Genomic DNA, 19,422 nt, shown 5'->3' on the forward strand with positions numbered 1-19,422 from the left:
TTCAATGAACGATGCGTTTCAAGCATGAAAAGTGGCAAACTTTCCTCTCCACATGCTGTTGACAATGTAAACGTTATTGACTCAGCTGCCTAAAGTGCAGCGTGGATGAGCTCTCGGCAGATGGACACTTAATTGCGGTGGGCCGCCACGCTCTCGCATGAATTACTGCATTCGCACATAACGTTGATGATTTGCCGTGCACTTCAAAGACCCCGGTGTACGCATTGTTCGGCGAGGGAATCATTTACGCTTGTCAAGAGTGTGCAGTCTGGAATATTTCCAGTGAAGCTAGATAATTCTCCCAGCCTGTCAGCAGTCCTGACAGTGTGTGCAACGCTGTTGACACACCCGCATTCCAAACAAACAAACACATGCCACAGAGAGAATAATTAATAGCAAAAGAGGAGAGGAGAAGCTGGCCGGGCTTATGTGGCAGAAACGGCTTTTAAATTGTGAAGTGTTGATCTTGTAAGAGCAATTCCAAGGTGCATAAAACATAAAAAAACATTGTTATTTTGCCATCAGAGGAGCATGAATTATGTTTGATGTGAAGCCTGCTGTAGTAACGCCTTTTGTTTTTATTTCACATTCAGGCTGCCACTTAATTGTCACCTCCCGTGGGTTTGTGTTTTTCGGAGGATAAACGGGCTGCGCTGCGAGGCTAACGTGCATTCCTCATTAGATTCAGCTGCTAATGTGCTCCTTTCATATCGGCTAATTACATGCCATGGTGGCCTGGTGGTTAGCACGTCAGCCTCACAGTCAGGAACATGTCTGTGCGGAGTGTGCCTGTTCCCCTCCGTACTTGCGTCGGTTTTCTCCGGGTACTTCCTCCCACATCCCAAAAACTGTTCATTGGAGGCTCTAAATCAGGGGTGCCCAAACTTTTTCCAGCGAGGGCCACATAGTGAAAAATGGATACAAGGGCCACTTTGATTGATATTTTGTAAAGCAACACATGTGGCTATGCTACGCTATAAGAAGTTACACAGTATGCAGTATTTCAAGAAAAATGGCGTCTCAGCTTCGTGGTGAAAAAGCATATTGTTTGTGTCAAGTTTGTGTCAACTTCACGCTTGCCCCCCCACCCCCCATCATTTTTGCTGTTTTAAATTTTCCAAATATTTCAACTTGCTTCCTAAATAATCTTCAAGAATGTTCTTTTTGTGGTATTATGACTTTATCCCCATAATATTCTAACTTTTGCCTAATGCCTAACCTTTGACCTAATTTTCCAAGAATTTTTCTCCTAATATTATGACTTTAAAAAGATAATGCATTCAACTCTATGGTACTAAATTGACATTATTTTTCCTCACAATATTACGAGTTTATTCTTGCAAAACTGTGACTTTTTTCTTGTTAGAAAACAACATTTTTCTCTTCATAATTTGACTTTATTCTTGTGAAATGACAGCTGTTTTTTCCATTTCTGCTGTTTTTTCCCAACTATTTTAACTTTTTTCTTGTAATATTTTGACTATTTCCGTAATATTTTGTCTTTATTCTCAAAATATTATAACTTTTTCCCGAATCTAATTTTACAAAAATTACAATTTTATTTTGTTTTGTTTGTGTCTCATAATATTACAACTTTTTCTTTATTATTTCAGCTTTATGCTACTAAAATTGGCATTATTTTTATTCCTAAGATTACAATGTTATTTTGAAAACTCTGACATTTTTTTGGTGGATTACAACTTTATTATTTTCACTTTATTGGCATAAAATTACAGCTGTTTTTTTCTCCATTTTTGCTCTTGTATTTCAATTATTTTCTTCCTTTTTTTTGGTAAATTTTCATCTTGTAATATTATGACTTTCTTCCCAATCATATTTTGACTTTGTTTGCATAAGATAACTTTTTCCCCAAAAATTAGTGTCTTATTTTGTTTAGTTGTTTTTCATAATATTACGACTTAAAAAAAACAAACATATTTTTTCTTTCATATTTCAACTTACAATAATTCTTATAATATTCTTATAATATGAAGTTTTTTTTATTATGACATTTTGTCGTTCGATTGAAACTTTTTTCTGTTAATATCTTGGCTTTCTTTTGTAAAATTACTGCAATTTTTTTCATTCTTGCTGTATTTTTTTTACATTTTCTTTACATTTTCTTGTTTGATTACAACTTTTTTCCTCTTAATATTTTGAATTTTTTCCATTTTTGCTGTTCTTTCTTTTTAATTGTCTTTTGTACATTCTATATTTAAATGTGGCCCGCGGTCTGTATTTTGCACACCGTTGTTCTAAGTGGTCTAAGTTGTCCAAAGGTGTGAATGTGAGTGTGAAAGCTAGTTTGGATCCAGTATACAGTATGTGCCCTGTGATTGGCTGGCGACTAGCCCAAGGTGCCCCCCGCCTGGGATAGGCTCTAGCCTACACTGTGATGAGGACAAGCGCTATCGCAAATGGATGGATGGGGTATCATCACCCAGTGCCCAACATGACGTGATTGCTTTAAATGATGCCATGGGTATTGTGCTTGTGTGTTTATAGCTGCCTCAGGCTCAGCAGGGTCCGAGTGGGCCGGCCTCCTCCCAGCCCGGCCTGCTCCACATGCCCCACAGACACAGCCCCCTCCAGCAGCCCTCCTCCTCCTCATCCACCTCCTCCTCTTCCTCGGCGCTCAGCGTGGGGCAGCTGGTCAGCAGTAAGTGTACGGCACGGCGCACAACAAAATACACAAAAATTAGCTGTTCGCACTTTATGCTTTCATTGGTGAGGGTTTTTCTGGTATTTGAAATAGTTTAGTGTTTGTCCAACATGAACATCACATTTCAATGCAACATGCATGCAAAGTACCGTAGTAGGAAGAAGCAGACCTTATTTCAGCTCAGCAATTACTGATCGTTTGTTCACTTCCTGTGTTGAACATGTCATCACAGGGAAAGAAAAGCATCAAGAAGGTCTCGTAATAATCTAAATATACACGTATGGGCTTGGAGATCCCTTATTCGCTGATAAAAAGAATAAAAATGGACAGAAACATTGTAATAATGTAAGTTTATTGATTTGTTTGTGTGAAAGTCCCGTTAGATAAAACATGAGTTCTTAAAATGATGCTTGGTTTTGTTATTTGTTTGATTGTACAAAAAGGTGGTGATAATTCACAGATGGATGATACACAGAATCGGGGGGGAAAACCCCCCAAAAATAAAATCCAATTTTTTACATTGGACACAAATTTTTTAAAAAATCATCAAAATGTACTGTTAATACAGGGTCACTTACAAAAACAAATTAAACATGTAAATAAAGAAAATGTAAAAACTTACATTAATAAATGCAAATAATACAAATAATAAATATAAATAACGAAAATGCTAAATACACATAATAATAATTAATACTAATATTAAGAATTCTACTATAAATATAAATAATAATAATTAATAATAATATCAAGAAGAAAATGGAATAAATACAAATAAAAATGATGTTTATGTAACTATTTTGTGCCCTTCTGTGCTGTAATTTCCAAAAAGGCATGTGCTGTTTGAAATGAGCCTGTTTTATTCTCCAAGTGGCCCGGGGTCTTTTATTTATTTATTATTTGGCAGAGCCTTATAAATCACTGGAGCACGCAGCCTGTCACCATGCAGCTGTTACCTTTTCACAAAGTCTGTATTATTCAAGTAAATTGCATTCATCAAAGTCAAGTCATTTTGAAGACGGCTTCAGCGCCGCGAGATTGCATTAAAGAGCCAAAGCAAGTCGCCATTGATCAACTCGTTGTCGACTTGTTGCGTTGACTTAGCGTTTGGAGAATGCACAAACGCATACCAGAGCACTGAAAAAACCTTGCAGTAGTTAAAGTCATATCAGTGAAATGTTCCAAAAGGTAAAGTTTTAAGGATAAAAAAAGGATGCAGTTGCCAGGGCAGCGGAGAAGTCTTCCTTTAGCAAACAGCCTCCGCAGGGAGCACGGCGCTCATCAATGTGGACTTGTGACTGCTCATCCCTCCCATTTATTTATTTATTTATTTTTATCCTGCAAGCATTCACACTTTTGCTTGTGGAGGACGCGGCCTCACGTCACTCAGGAGGAGATGGCAGCCTCATAGATTTTTGGCTTAAATACGCTTGGAGGATTCCTTTAATAATTCATCCATAATGACCAAGATTAATAATTCACAAGTGCAAACTTTGCTTTGGTAAGCAGGATGCCAGGGCACCTGACGTTGACGCGCGGCGGCAAATCACTTTTTATTAGCCGGCCAATTCTTCAGAAATGACTCTGTGAAGTTTGTTGTGTTGTTTGAAGACATGCTGGCATGCAAACATTCAGCACTTCTGTGTGAGGAGTTGGTTTGCTTTGTGTCAGAGCGCTAGCCTCCAAATATACCGTTTACATGCCTGAGTTTAAAAAAAAGAAGCCTCTTTATTCATCAGCTGAAGATGTAGCGACATGCTCCGTGTCATCATCTTTTTATGCGCCAGATGAAAGATTTACTCTCCGCACGTCTGTATTCATGCGTTTATTTCACATTCACTGCAGAGGGCCAACGCAGTTTAACTCATCCTGACCCGCTCGCTTTTCTTTAAAGCGACGAATACGCTCTCAGAATGCAGAAAATGAGACCGCGAGTCATGTTCCGCTGAGATTGCGTGTAGCGCTACCCCACGATGCGGAGACACGGTGGCAGGGAGGTTGAAGAAAGTCTTTTATTCGGCTCACACAGAGACAAACGCCACACTAAACAGGCCAAAGTAGCAAAATAACACAGTGGGCTAGGAGGCAGAACAGAAAGTCACCATGGGAGGTGGAAATGAGCCCGAGCAGGAGAATAATATCAGGGAACAAGAGCAGTTACCAAAGATGACACACAGGTAACAGGAGTTCCAGGAAAAGTAAAGGAGAAACACCGCAGATGCAAATGAATTAACAGATGCAGTTAATTGGTTCCAGGCTCCACCACGATAAGTGAATATGCACGTAGTAGGATTCAGTCATAATAAATGGAATATCTTCTCAGTTAGAGCATTGAAAGGCTTTTTATGACGTTTTTTTTACATTATTAGAGCACCTCTAGACATGAAATAACACCCATATCGTCTCCTTTACATTCATAACACCGAATATATTAGATACACTCCGAGAAAAGAAGACCTAAGATAACGTAGGCTCACACGTTAGCAGCTCCTTGTTGTTTTTTTCTGGGCAGCGTACTTCCTGCGGTGGCTGTGGTCTCATCACTGGTAATGGGCATGGTTTCATTTCATTTTCAACATACATGCAGGCTCCACTGGACTACATCACGTGTTACAATTCACAGTTCCACATGTCCAAGAAGGAGCAGGAAGAAGCAAAGCTCATTCAATCCTACCCCCCCCTCTCCGTTTCACGTCTATTGCTAGCACATTTGTTTGTGCACTTCCTGTATTCAACACGTACCTTTGACCAAATTTGAAATAGCATAAGAAATGATACGTGTTACAATGGGAGTTAAGAGTTGTGGTATTGATAAGTTATGTGACATTGATCATAAATATTAATGAATATATGATAATTAGTGATGAAAAGTTCATAGTTGACAGAAATATGGTTCCTTGTTGAGTGAGTCCAGACAATGTAATAATTCAAGTAGTCCTAAGAAATGAGAAATGAGTGATTGGACATGGCATCGTATGGACGCAGTGCTTCAGGATTCTTCCTTTCTTCTTCCTTTTAGTGCATTACTTGAGTTCTTTACGCTTTACGTCTGCTCCAGAAGCTGATTCCATGCACTGATATGCTGAAGGTTTTTAGTGTTGTTTGCTCATATAAATGTTTTAAGTTGAATTTTTAAGTCATATTTCACAATGTATTTTAATGGCGCCTTTAAATGGCTTTACACTCGCATCACCCAGTATAGTACAGTAGACAGAGCAAGAGTAAATAAACCATTTAAGGCGTAAATACAACTCCTGCCCGTGTGCGTCACAGTAAATGTGTTCCCTAGGGGACCTTTGGGGCTGCCGGACAGATGTGTAGAGGACAGGAGGTTCAGAGTTGAGTTTCAGCTTGTCGAGGGTTATGGACCCAACAGCAACTCGTGTTGTTATGCTTGTCTCACTGACACCTAGTGGCCAATGTAGAATGCTACGTTCACAATTGCACTGCTTCTTCTGCCTCATTTAGTTTCATTTACAGTCATTCATTTAGCCATTTTATGCTTGAAAATGCTTAATTGAGGCCAGGAATGAGTACAATTTGCTGAAATATGCATATTCATTTTGTACTAATAGTAGGCCGCATTCAACCACAAAACAGCAATCATTTATTAATTCATTCATTTTTGATAAAAGGCGATAGAGTTGGTGCGCGATATTCGAACCGCTATTGTATGAAGCCCCCAGCGCTACATAGAATTCCAATTCCAAATCCCAAGCAGGTGCTCTCCCAGCTCCCTCAAACCAAAGTAAAGGACATGCATCTGCCAAATAACACAATAAAAGCACAGACCAGAAAATGATGGCGGAACAGAGAAGAAGCCCAACCTGTGTCGTGTGCTCGTCCCCGCAGACCCGCAGACCGCCCCCAGCGAGGTGGACGGAGTCAACCTGGAGGAGATCCGCGAGTTCGCCAAAGCCTTCAAGATCCGCCGCCTGTCGCTGGGCCTGACGCAGACCCAGGTGGGCCAGGCCCTGAGCGCCGCCGAGGGCCCCGCTTACAGCCAGTCGGCCATCTGCAGGTAAGAAGGGAAAAAACCCATAAAGTTTGTCCTACTTTCCTGGAGACAGACATTAGCCAGATATTAGAGTCCGTAATTGTAGCTGTCGTCTCCTCTCCTCCCTTTTAATCCTCTGACATGACAGCCGCGCTTTACTTATGCAAAATACATAGACGGCGTGTATTACAGCGTGCACTTAGGAGCATTTAATAATTACTAAGGCTGCTCTTCAACATGAGAGAGCTCGACGCCGATCATCTGCTAATAAGATTGTCATGTCGGAGCGTTTAAGTCCTAAATGCCGCGTCGCATATTCATGAGACAATCAGTGGACGCCATCGTGTTCCGCTTGACGAGCACGCGTTGAAGTCATCAGCCACTAACGTAGCATGCAAACACCGCATTTCACCATTTCTCTTTCTTACTTCCTTTTCGCCGAAATTCACGTCCTGTGCTGACGACCTGCGCTGTTTATGCGGCGCGACGCCTCGGGGAAGCTTTTAAAAATTTCATCGCATCAACATCAAACGTCCGATAAAATGTGAAACGGTACAGGGGCCCCTCGCGGCTTCTTATGAGCCCCACCCTTGACCACCTAATGTCGAAAAGTCCTCGCATCAAATATTTACACAGCCGGGCATAATTCAAATATTTATAACATACATTAAAAGCCATTAGCTTCAAAAATAAACACTCTGCGGGCTGCTGTTCCTTCAATATGTGTGTGTGTGTGTGTGTGTGTGTGTGTGTAAGACACGGGACATGACATGCTGATGCTTTAAGTAGCGGGCCGGCCTAGGCGTGCTCTCATTTGGTTAACATCAACGTTACGTTTGAAGAGGGCCGACAGACGCCGCCATCTTGTCTCCTTTCATCGCTCACTAACTTTGACTGGCGCTTTATTAGTCGGCATCACGTGACATACGAGACCGTAGCAGGGCCAGAGATTGGAATGATGCCGTAACAGACACAAAATGGCAAAGAAAGATTAAATTGAGGAGGAAAAGGCGGCTTGATGGGTCGTAGCATGTCCGTGCCATGGAAATGTGCCCCCTAGTGGCTGGGAGTGACAAAGGAATGGAATCAATTCATGTTCATCATTTATACATTCATCACTGAAGTATTTAAGGAAAATGTAAAAAAAAAAAAAAAAAAAAGAAATGCTCAAAAAGTAGAAAAAAATTGCAACAAAATTTGTGGAAAATGTTTTTGTAGTTTATGCATCCTCAACAACAAAGACCATCGATCATCATTAGCGGAGGTAAGAATTCATCAAATCCTGTTTATGCTCAGTTTTGCAGTGCAAGCAATCCTGCTTTAATGAAGTTGTATTCATGTTAAATTCATGCGTTAAAGGTACCCAAGGTACCAGCTTTGTAGAAAACTTAATCATTTTGAAAAAGAGGTTTCAAATATATACATCTTCAAATATGTATACTGTATATCTACCAACTGCCAGTCAGCTGCAGATTTTCGTCAGCGAATATGCTAATCTAGAATGAAGATAATGTGAGTGTAATGTTCGCACTTTAGCTATGCTAGCGTGGCGAACGTTCATGTCCTCCTGTCCCAGTCCTTAATGTGACGTTGTTGTGCGTGTGCGATATATGGCATCTATGCGGCAGACAGTATACGTTGGACAAGGGTTGCAGTGTACATGCAAAAAGCCGATAAAAGGCACAGCAGCGCTTCTAGGAGACACACACACACACACAGCTCATTTGCATTAAAGCTACAGACACACAAAGGGGTGTGTTCCCAGTAGGGCTGACTAAAAGCACTTTTAAACTGTCTAACACACTTCCAATACACTATTGATGGTATATGGGACCTAACCACAGTAAAAATACATGACATTAAAAAGTATTGTTTGACAAGCCTATAAGTGTGTGTGTGTGTGTGTGACAGAGAGAGGACTAAACATAGATGCATGTCTGAGCAGGCACTTTGAAGCAGAGTGGTGCGTTCAGGGTCACTTGTTCCTCCTCGCGCCGATGCACCCGTTGAAGGGGAGTGCTCCACGCTCATTTGCCTTGTTGTTGATTCCCTCTCTGGTCTCTGGTGACTCTTCATATTTACTAATGTACTCCCCGATGCAGCGCTGCCAGTATAAATAATACCTCCTGCTGCGTGCCTCAGCATCTCACCATTAAAAAAGTTTTGTGTGTGGGTGTGTGTGTGCGTGTGTGTGTGTGTGTTTATTCTGCCAAGAACCTCCTGAGTGTCCGCTGCCTCGCCAACCCACCTGTTGGTCCACTCCTGCTCTTAAAAGCATCGCACAACACGACACTCAACATAACAACTAAAGTCCACAAGGCTGACGTATGCTTTTATTGTGATAGCACTTCAAGACAATAATATAAATAATTGTCAATTTCGAGAATGTAAGTGTAAAAGGAAGTCAACCACTTCAAGTCACTGCCTGTGCATATTTTCTTCTTCTCCTTTTTCTTGCTCTTGTTGAGGCTGCTGCTTCCTTTTGTTGGAGTAAAAAAGCCAAAGAAGAAGCAAAACGCACACCCCCGAAGTTAATTATCTGGCTGGTGGGAAAAATGCATTTCATTTTCATCATCACATGTAGAAGTTCAGACAATATGGTAATTGTACGTAAATACTAAATACTCCTAGATACTATCGTATGTACATCATACATACTCCTACCTTCTCATACTGGCTTCGAGTAAGACCAAATTTGGATCGAAACCAAATTATTGATGTTGCACTTTCATAGATAAGCACTTCCTAGATATGTTTGGCACATAAGTTCATTTCATGCGTTATCGCCGAGGAATTGAGAAAAACAAAGTTTTTAGAATGCTCAAAACATTCGGGGCGGCCACAAGGATGGGCTCTAATATTTGGAATGCACTCAGAATGCAGTCAGAATTTTTAGAATGCATTTAGAATATCCAGGAATAAACCACAAATGTTCATTCCAACGGCATTCTGGCTCATTCTACCTCCAGTGTGACTGAGGTCTTAGCGAGAGGAGGCAGGCAGCTTGTCCCATGTTGTGGCGAGGACACCTAAGTAAGATTGTTCTTTCTCAACTCTCCCCATGCAGACACACCATCCTGAGAAGCCACTTTTTCCTACCACAGGAAGCCCAAGAGAACACGATAGCTAGCAGTCTGACAGGCAAACTGAACCCTGGCCTTTTATATCCTGCCAGGTTTGAGAAGTTGGACATCACCCCTAAAAGCGCCCAGAAGATTAAGCCCGTTCTGGAGCGCTGGATGGCCGAGGCTGAGGCCCGCCACCGATCCGGCATGCAGAACCTGACTGAGTTTATCGGCAGCGAGCCCTCCAAAAAGCGCAAGCGGCGGACCTCTTTCACCCCGCAGGCGCTGGAGATCCTCAACGCCCACTTTGAGAAGAACACGCACCCGTCGGGACAGGAAATGACGGAGATAGCCGAGAAGCTCAACTATGACAGGGAGGTGGTGCGCGTCTGGTTCTGCAACAAGAGGCAGGCCCTCAAGAACACCATCAAGCGCTTGAAACAGCCCGACATGGGTGTGGTGGGGGCGCCGCCCGTGGACCCGCTCGGCGACCCCCTCGACGACCTGCCGAAATGAACCAAACAAAAAAAAAAAGGCCGCTCCACGACCAACATGGCGGATGGACTGATGAAAGCTTTGTGTTGTCTTTGTGATTTCCACACTTCTTCTGTACATGAAACCAAAAAAACAAGAATAGAGATTACAATGTGATGTAAATGACCAATTGTTGTGGGGGGGGTTATTTAGTAAAGAGCAAACCAAATGAAAACACTATTTACCAAAGTATGTTGCATCGGAGTACCAAGAATACTTTTCTAATGTAAATGTGCTCGACATTTCTACATTTCTACCCGCAGATGGAAGCTTTAAGTGTTTCTTTTTTGTCCCCCCTCCTGCATTCTTTTGATGTAAATATTCCCCCCCAAAAAATCACACAAATGAAGCTCACTTTTGGACAGAAAAAAAGCGATGATAAGAATAATTTGTGGTTCATCTGCAAGTGTGACTTTGTACAACTTTTACAGGTCTTTCTAAAAGATTTCATGACTCCACAGGTGATGATATTAGTCGTGATGATGATGATGGTGAGCTGCTGTGCCATTCTGTTGCCAAAGCCTGATAGCCAAAGAACATCATCTCAAGGACTGACTTTCAAAGACTTTTTCTCCTCTTTTTTCTAAACTCCACGGCTCACTGTTAACAAACCAAAAAAACAACACCCCCCTCCCACTAATAAACATCATGCCCAGCAGCTGCGGCAGCCTTGTAAATCTTCAGCGTCACGGCAATGTGTAACAATAACAGAGCATGTAATGCCCCAAATTTTTCATAACTGTACACAACAAAACCCTTTAATTGAGGAGCTCCTTTCACCTTTCTTTCCTTTACAGTTCAATCTCATGTTTATGAAAAATCACTCTTTTTATTTCTACTTACGCATCATTCCAAGTCTTCAATCTCCTCTGGTGTGCTGCTCATGATTGTTATGTATGATTTGTACGACAAATATGCCATCTATTCACTAAATGTACAAAAAAGGTAATGGGACATGCCTCTTGATCAATCCTTAAACCCCAGGGCCCTGTTTGCCCAGCGGTGGGCAAAATGTATGTCAGCTAGACTCCATTCTTGTTGACTCCGCCTAACCAGCCAGCCTGCGATGTCCAAATAATTCATTGAACTTCAAGGCTCGTCTTTTCAACCACGACGCCACTTTAGTCGTCAGTTTGAGCCTATCCACAGGCAACGAGTGAAACCTTGAGCTCTTACCTCCTCAAGAAGGGCCAAGATGATGCATGGTGACATTTTGGGATCACCGTGTAGCTGTTCTTGATCAGGCTGAACACGGGTTAATCCGTAATCCTACACAATATTTTGGACAATTGTATGCTGACTCCGACTTTTTGGAAAACACTTTGGTGAAGGCCCTTCTTTTTGGTCCCCATTTGCACAAAGTGACACAAATGGAATCAAATTCCCACCAAACAAAGTCTTTGGAAGCTGTTTTCATTCAATTTGAAGTCACTTCCTGTATGTGTCCCAGTACTTTTTGTCTTGTGGAGGCTGTTTTGTGTTCACCTGTCACATGAACATCATATAGCAACGAAAGAAATGTGAAGTCACAACTCAAACACACAAGGGATTTTTGTTTGTTTGACTGATTGATTGATTGATTGATTGATTGATTGATTGATTGATGTATTTATGTTTTGCCTTGACTCAGTGTGTCAGTGCTGGACCAAAGCTTTCTCTCTCTATCTCTCTCGTTATGCACATTGTACAGAGAAATAGCTTCATGATGTTGACAATCTTTCAAATCTGAGAAGGAAAAAAAAAAGATGACAGCAGGTTTACCTCACCTATGTTTTTTTTTTTTAGTGTATTTATTTTTGTGTCATGTGTGTCCCAAATCCAACCTTCTGGTCGCTCTTCATGAAGCTTGGAAATTTAAATTATTATCTACAAAATGGCGTTTTTTTGGTTTCTTCGTTAACAGTCGGCCAACTTGAAACCAAAGCTTTTTTTTTTTTAATAATGTAATTATGAATCTATGGAGCAGTATGTTTGGTCAGTTTTGAGCAGCACTTTGTTTATTTCTTTCAAAAAAAAAGCTTCAAGTCCGTCTCACTGATTTGTACCATAAAATTAGGAATAAACAATTTGTTTGACATGCTTTTTGCATCACTTTTTTAAAATCATTTTTAATCTTCTTTGTGAAGGAGCATGTGTTATTGTATGTCATTTCAATGGCCAAGCCGATTAAAAAGGAATTACTCACCTAAATTGCTTAAACTGAATGAAAAAGACTGCTCCTGTGAAGTGTATGCATGGCGGCCATACTGGCAAGGTACTGCTGGATAGGTGTGATGTTTATGTTCCTGTCTTTTCTGTTTATCTGTGCTGCATACAGGTCAACAGAAAACGTATTCCAACAACATGCAGCATAAATACTCTTACAGGAAAATCATCTTTTCATCTTTTTGTCGACTGCGCACAAAGAGTGTTTAGTAAAAGCAGAATGAACTTGACCCGGCTGGTGACCTCATATGCACAAACACAAACAGCGTGGCGCCGATAGGAAAACACTCGTGATGTTCTTAATTGCACAGAAAAATGTATTTAGATTTATTTCGGAGGGGGCCAGTACAAAAGGTTGGCCTCTCATCGAAGCTCAACGCCTGGAGAAGACAAAGAAGACAGAGGTATATAAATATAAAAATAAAAAAGTGGAAGAGCGCCTTTTGAAAGCAAACTCAACAAAGTTTGACATGGCTCTCCTGTCCTTTGAAGAAAAACAGACGGCTGAAGAGAAAGTAGTAAATAAATAAATAATCATGATAAAAAAGCACAGAGCGGATACATTATTAATATTAGACTGAAGACTGATGTTGGTGCCGCTGCTTTTTCGTCTTCCTCTTCAGCTGTGGAAGGATGATGGCTGAGCTGTTTGCTTTTCTTTTGTTTGACTTTTTAATTGCTGACCCATATCTGTTTGTTTTAACAGTTGAAAAGACTGTCTTTTCTCCCTCAGATGAAATATGACACCAAATGTATGCAATATTTTCTTTTCGACTGTTGCAGTGCCAAGAAGCTTCAGGTAATGTGCTAAAATATCACTCCACTGCATAGAAAAAAATAAAAACCGATCATTATTATTTTAATAAAGGTCGAATTTACACGACAGTGCGGAATAACTACAATACCCACAACCCCTTGCACCGGCGTCTCAGTCATGTGACTCAACTGATGACAGGGGCGCAGTCTGTGGATAACTAGCATCAATTTTTTTTTTTTACTGCGATCTAAGACGTTAATATTGTTTTTATCATGCCGGGAACATAATTCCGCTTTCGCAGGCTTCCAGGAAAAGGTTTCAAGCCGGGCGGGATATATTTAAAGTTGGATACGCGGCGTAACAAATGGCGGAAGTGGTGGAAGAGGTAAGGCTAGCATGCTAATATTATTGACAGGCGATGCTAACTAGCTTTGCAACACTCGTACTTTCCTATAAAGCTTGCTGGTTTAAGATAATACTTTTTCATCTGTCTGTGTCTATTTATATTGTATATATTCGCCAGCTTTAACACAGCTGCTCAAGCGCATTTTTGTGTTGTATCAAAGCTGCACACTCACGTGTTTTATTATTGTAAAGTTGAATTCACATGAAAGCCTCATTTGCTCATCTCTTTCTACAAACAGAGCAGAAAATCAAGCGATGACTTCACGGATGAATCCGAGGTAAGAACAATTAGAATTATCATTCGTGTGATCATCCTTTGCATATTACACACAGAATGACAGGAGATAGTTGCATACAGATATAGGACATTTGAATGTAGTTTGGGATTTTCTCTCATTTAAACAGGCTCAACTATGTACTTACACATTTGCTTAAATCTGCTAGCAAGAAGGGCTGAAGGTTCCAGAATGTCTTTTAACGCGACAAAGCCAAGCCCTATGAATGTCTCTTTAGGGATTATGATTGACTGCGGCAGATAGTTTCTCTTCGGCTGCATAAAGGGATTTGTTTACAGAATGGGTCAACCAATACCCAGAACACTGGGAAAACCCCCTAAACATTGAAGATGTATGTTGTATAATCATTCCATCCTGGAAAAAGCGGTGCATATAAATCAATAAGGGCCCAAAATGCCATCCACCCATCCATTTTCTTCCACTTATCCGGGTCCGGGTCGCAGGGGCAACAGTGTCAGTTGGGAAGACCAGACTTCCCGGCCACCTCTTCCAGTTCCACCGGGAGGACACCAAGGCGTTCCCAGGCCAGCTGTGAGACATAATCCCTCCAGCGTGTCCTAGGTCTAGCCCGGGGCCTTCTCCCGGCTGGGCACTAGGGAGGCATCCGGACTGGATGCCCGAGCCACCTCAACTGGCTCCTCCCCATGTGAAGGAGCAGCGGCTCTACTCTGAGCCCCCCTTGGATGACCGACCTCCTCACCCTATCTCATAGGGTGAGTCCTGCCACACTACAGAGGAAAGTCATTTCAGCTGCTTGTATCCGTGATCTCGTTCTTTTGGTCACGACCTGCAGCTCGGGGCCCAAAATGAATTGCATTTCTTGCTGTGATGTTGTGTGCCAACTCACAACGGTAGTTTGGTTGTACGTATGATGAGCAAACACGCTCACGAACTGCGGCTTAACACAAGAGATGCTTGCATCTCTGTTTCAGTAAAGTAAATGCGTCCTCTCACTGTCAATTGTGTGCTTTAAAAAAAAAAAAAAGTGTGTTAGCCTCGCGTTAAACGGAAAGACTGTGACTCCCGACCAAAATATTGCAAAAGTGGCTGACAAATAACCAGGCAGGCAGTAGATGGCAAAAGTTTGAAACTCGCTAGTTTCTCTGTGAGGGGATACATTTTGCCTTTTTGTTGTTTGATACGGCCGCGCTGCCCGTGACAAATGCCCTTGCATCAAAAAATCTCACAACCGTAATACACAGGAAATAGCCTAGATATGGCATTGTTGAGTGGGAAAGGATTGTTTTTTGAAAATAACATTTTTTCCACGCTGTTTCCCCCCCACCACCACCACCACCTCCTCCTCCACCCACCCCCACTGACTCAGTAGGACATAATGGCAGACAATGTTTGGGGTTTGATGCGCCCTGTGGGCAGCCACAGACTGATCGCTTATAAAGCCAATTGGGAATCATATTCAGGCTGTGACCGGCCCTGCAAGTATTGCTCCGTGCTGCCGGAATACTTTAAGTTTTGCTTTATGAGAAGACCAAATGCGTGGATTTTGGCGGGGATGAAGCCGCTCAGGAGAAAATGAAAATGACCACACTGCATTTCACACAAGATGATGGTCATAATAATAATACTAATAGCTTTGTGCTTCTGTCCCATGCAAGGAATGGAAGACACAATCAGATAATACAAATGCGAACCTTATTCTGTCAAAAAGTTGTCTTTTTCCACATTAGAAGGACAACAAGGCTGGCTAGTACATCACAGCATATCATAGCAATCCCCGATAGTTACCAGGCAAATGTGGAATATGTATGGGGATTTTCTCTTCTGTGCGTGTAATGAATATTGTTCTCAGAAAGCAACTCAGGAGTCTACTTTGTCAACCAGGAGGAGGACAGCGAGGAGGAACCCAAGCTGAAATACGAGCGCCTCTCCAACGGCGTGACGGAAATCCTCCAGACCGACGCAGCCAGCTGCATGACCGTCCATGACAAGGTAGAGGTCAAAGGGCGTTTGTCTCCAAGCGGGCAGGCCATTGTTTTCTCTCCTCCACACCAGACCCTTTTTTTCTCATCATGTTACCTCTGCCATAGAGGTTTGTCGTTTCTTGCAAGAAAAACTCAAAAACCTCACGGATTCTATGAAACTGGAGTTGGGTATGAGAAAAGGCAATATTTAGACATTTTTCTTCATTTCTTAGCCAAGGATGCATGATTCTTCACTCTTAATGATTCCAGACATACCCTAACTATGAAGGTGGACAGTTCTACATTAAGATTGTTCACTTTCTACTTTGTGTCATTAATTGTGTTTTTTTTTCATAATTTTTGTTTTATAAATAATGTTATTTATTTCATTATTTTTTTAAATAACATTTTATTGGTCATTTATTGTAATTTTTATTTCGGTATTTATTATTATTATTATCATTATTATTATTATTTTATACATTTTATTATTTATTGCTTAATTTTTTTAATACATTTGATTGGTAGGTTTTCATATTTTTTATTTTATACATTTTATTATTTATTGCTTTATTTTTTAATACAATTGATTGTTTGTTAGTTTTTCATATTTTATCAAATTTTATATATTTTTTAAAATATTTTTTCCGCCAAGCACAAAAAGCTTTGGTGCAGATCTGGATAAATATACACATTTAGGAATTTATTTTCACTATTTATTTATTTATTTTTTTACAATTCACTTGCATTGGGGCTGTCACTGCACACCCAGAATGCAATCGGTTCAACTGGAGATGTGTTTTATTCTATTTATTTATGCATGTTACACGTACATGACGTTTACGTCTGCGCTACGTGCATTGTGTACGTTTCTACGTTTCAGTCTTGGTCGATGTCACTTATAAAGTAACCTCAACATATTACATCTATGAAGTATGGTTATTGGCCATTTATGTTCATACATTTAAAAAATAACTACCACAGCACGCGACGTCGCAGAAGCGCCGTCGTAAAAATTAGCTTAAGGAGGAAGTGACGTAGTCCTCGTGCATGAGTGGGACCGATTGCCTTCCGGGTACGTATGTGTGACAGGGGTCAAGTGGGCAGGAAGTCACACAGAGCTGGCACCCACTTTTTAATATGAATGACTGCCACCTACAGGACTGGAGTGGGACTGTATTAAGATTATTCAAGACAAATGTGTTTTTTTTGGGGGCAACTAGTAATATCCTACATTTTATATAAATAAAAAAATTTCCACGCCGCTCTGGTCACGCCATCATGCCAAAATTGTCGCTCCCACCCAGCCGCCACGAGCGCACGCACCCCCGCCGCATGTTGCCTCATATTTTAAGCGTCTGAATCGGATTTTCATTTGAACAATCCCATTCCGATAAATCCCTTTTTAAAAGTTGCTCCGCCTCACAAGGCTTGAACCCTCTTTCTTTTTTTTTTATTTATTTCTTTATTTTTTGTGCTTATTTTATTTGTGAAGATTGCAGAGGCCTCTGTGTGACACGCTCAGCTGTGCCTGTAAATATAAGCATTTCATTATAGACTGCACTGAAGCATGGTGGGCTCGCCACACATGCACATGCTGCTGGAAAGGGGAGGGAGGTGAAGGGGGGGCCAGGATTAGGACAAGGACCAGGCGAGGGTGGGAGAACACACACTTAATCTAATGCCAAAAGCACACACTTTCTGCATTTATTCCCCCAGCAGACACACACCCAAACCACTTGCTGCTGAGTAGAAATAATAGCCTCTGCTTAGCAGGGAGGGGGGAGGAATAAGTCAGATGTACAGTGCATTTATTATGCTTAAGCATTTTAATTTAAGAAGAAAAAATGCCATTTCACACTGCCTGACTTAATAAACAGGGCTTTTCCAAACCGGGCAATTTCACACTTTTTTGCCTCCAGGCTCACCCAATCCTCACTTTTTCCTGTCAGGAAACACTTTTTATTTAATCCCTTTCAACAGCCGTCACCTATCAGCCATCATTCCTTCAACAAATAAATGTGTACGTTAGCTGGATTTACACGTCTGGATTGTTTTTTTTTTTCGCAGTTTCTTGCCTTGGGGACACATTTTGGAAAGGTCTTCCTGCTGGACGTCCAAGGAAACGTCACCCAGAAGTTTGAAATTGTGAGTATGATACACAACAACCTCGTCAAGACATACACAAATCATAATACTTATTCTTATTATTACTAGTCTGTTTCCCGGAAAAACCAAAGCACAACAAATACTGTATGTTTTCTGCAAATGGCTTTTATTCTGGCGCTGCTTTTAGTCAATTTTTAAAAATGTTCCAAACAAGACGGAGCTGCCTGCGAGTGCTTTTAGATTGGGGACGTGCTGTTATGTCAGACTCTCCAAAAGATGCTTTAACTAGATGTGGCTTTTCTAGAGGTGTCTGATGTCTGGCTAAACTTGGCAACACTGATCCCTCCTGCTACATCTTCTTATTCTTTGGCAGACCAGGTGCATTATCATGCGTTTATGAGGGAAGGAATGTATTTGCCATCACAAACAAATTATACATTTCAATTTAAATTATTGTTTAGTACTAATTCTTATTTCTTTATTTTTATTACGATAAATTCTGTACATTTTATAAAATAAATAAATATATATATATATATATATATATACACACGCTCTCTTTACCTGTAGTGCATGGTGGTAGACCGCCATAATGTAGCCCACCTGACATCTTCTGAACATTACTCATGAATTTCAGCACGCAAGTTGATGAAAACACAAACAGGGCTTAGCTTTTGATGCGTATTTTATGATTTAATTAGATTATATGAATGTTTGGGAAGTGCTAACAACTGGTATGCTAACATGTAGCATTCTGGCACACGTCAGTGAATACAGTAAATAAAGCGCCTCTAGTTTTTTTTGCTGGTTTTGGTGCTTTCTGTTCATGATAAAGTGCTGTGTTGGGTGTTGAAATTGTACTTTGATGTATTCCGTCTCTGCAGAGTTCGGTGAAGATCAACCAGATCAGTCTGGATGAAAGTGGGGAGCATGTGGGCATCTGCTCCGAGGATGGCAAGGTGAGATCTTCCTGCTCATCTCTCTGTGGTGCTTACTGAGCCTTGAGGCCTGCAGCAGCAGCAGAGAAGAAGCACATCACTATTTTCATCTGCACAACTTATCCAACTTTATGCTAATGCTTTGGGAAAATCATTTTTAGGAGGTTTAGCCGTGCGAGCATTTAATCTCCATGCTATCGCTCCACTTAAATTCACTTTAGTATGATGCAGGTATGTGTCCAAGCTCATTGAGCTCTTGGCCACGTTCCTCCCCTCTCGGTTATCTTGTCTCATCATTAACCCGTCAAGATGTGCTCACTTGGGTCAGATGGCTGTTGTAATCCTTACAAATCTAACCTAATCCCTAATTGCTGATGAGATGTTGCCAGGATATGAAGTTATTCCCCAGCTGGGTGTCTTCTTCTTTTACTTGGAACGTGAAGACGGAACTCTAATGGCAACTCAGTGTTCCTCTTCCAGCACAAGAGGTGGCTGCAGCCAGCTGAGGCCAGCCCAAGATTAGCAAACCTCC

At 41.1% G+C, this 19,422-nt stretch overlaps 2 protein-coding genes across 7 annotated transcripts in view; both read left to right on the plus strand.

Annotated features, from left to right (window-relative positions):
- pou6f2 (POU class 6 homeobox 2) overlaps positions 1-12,373 on the plus strand; it is a 75,114-nt gene extending 62,741 nt beyond the window's left edge. For all 5 annotated transcript variants that reach the window (XM_054766141.1, XM_054766146.1, XM_054766144.1 and 2 more), the window contains 3 exons: positions 2,506-2,659; positions 6,515-6,683; positions 9,727-12,373. In XM_054766141.1, the coding sequence (XP_054622116.1) occupies positions 2,506-2,659; positions 6,515-6,683; positions 9,727-10,240 (837 nt within the window). In that variant the 3' untranslated portion in view covers positions 10,241-12,373. The remainder of the gene's footprint in view (positions 1-2,505; positions 2,660-6,514; positions 6,684-9,726) is intronic.
- A 1,012-nt stretch (positions 12,374-13,385) lies between these two features.
- vps41 (VPS41 subunit of HOPS complex) overlaps positions 13,386-19,422 on the plus strand; it is a 15,978-nt gene continuing 9,941 nt past the window's right edge. For both annotated transcript variants that reach the window (XM_054765380.1, XM_054765381.1), the window contains exons 1-5: positions 13,386-13,605; positions 13,865-13,903; positions 15,764-15,871; positions 17,914-17,991; positions 18,837-18,911. In XM_054765380.1, the coding sequence (XP_054621355.1) occupies positions 13,585-13,605; positions 13,865-13,903; positions 15,764-15,871; positions 17,914-17,991; positions 18,837-18,911 (321 nt within the window). In that variant the 5' untranslated portion in view covers positions 13,386-13,584. The remainder of the gene's footprint in view (positions 13,606-13,864; positions 13,904-15,763; positions 15,872-17,913; positions 17,992-18,836; positions 18,912-19,422) is intronic.

Source organism: Dunckerocampus dactyliophorus, chromosome 21 (genome assembly GCF_027744805.1).
Source record: "Dunckerocampus dactyliophorus isolate RoL2022-P2 chromosome 21, RoL_Ddac_1.1, whole genome shotgun sequence".
NCBI lineage: Eukaryota > Metazoa > Chordata > Actinopteri > Syngnathiformes > Syngnathidae > Dunckerocampus > Dunckerocampus dactyliophorus.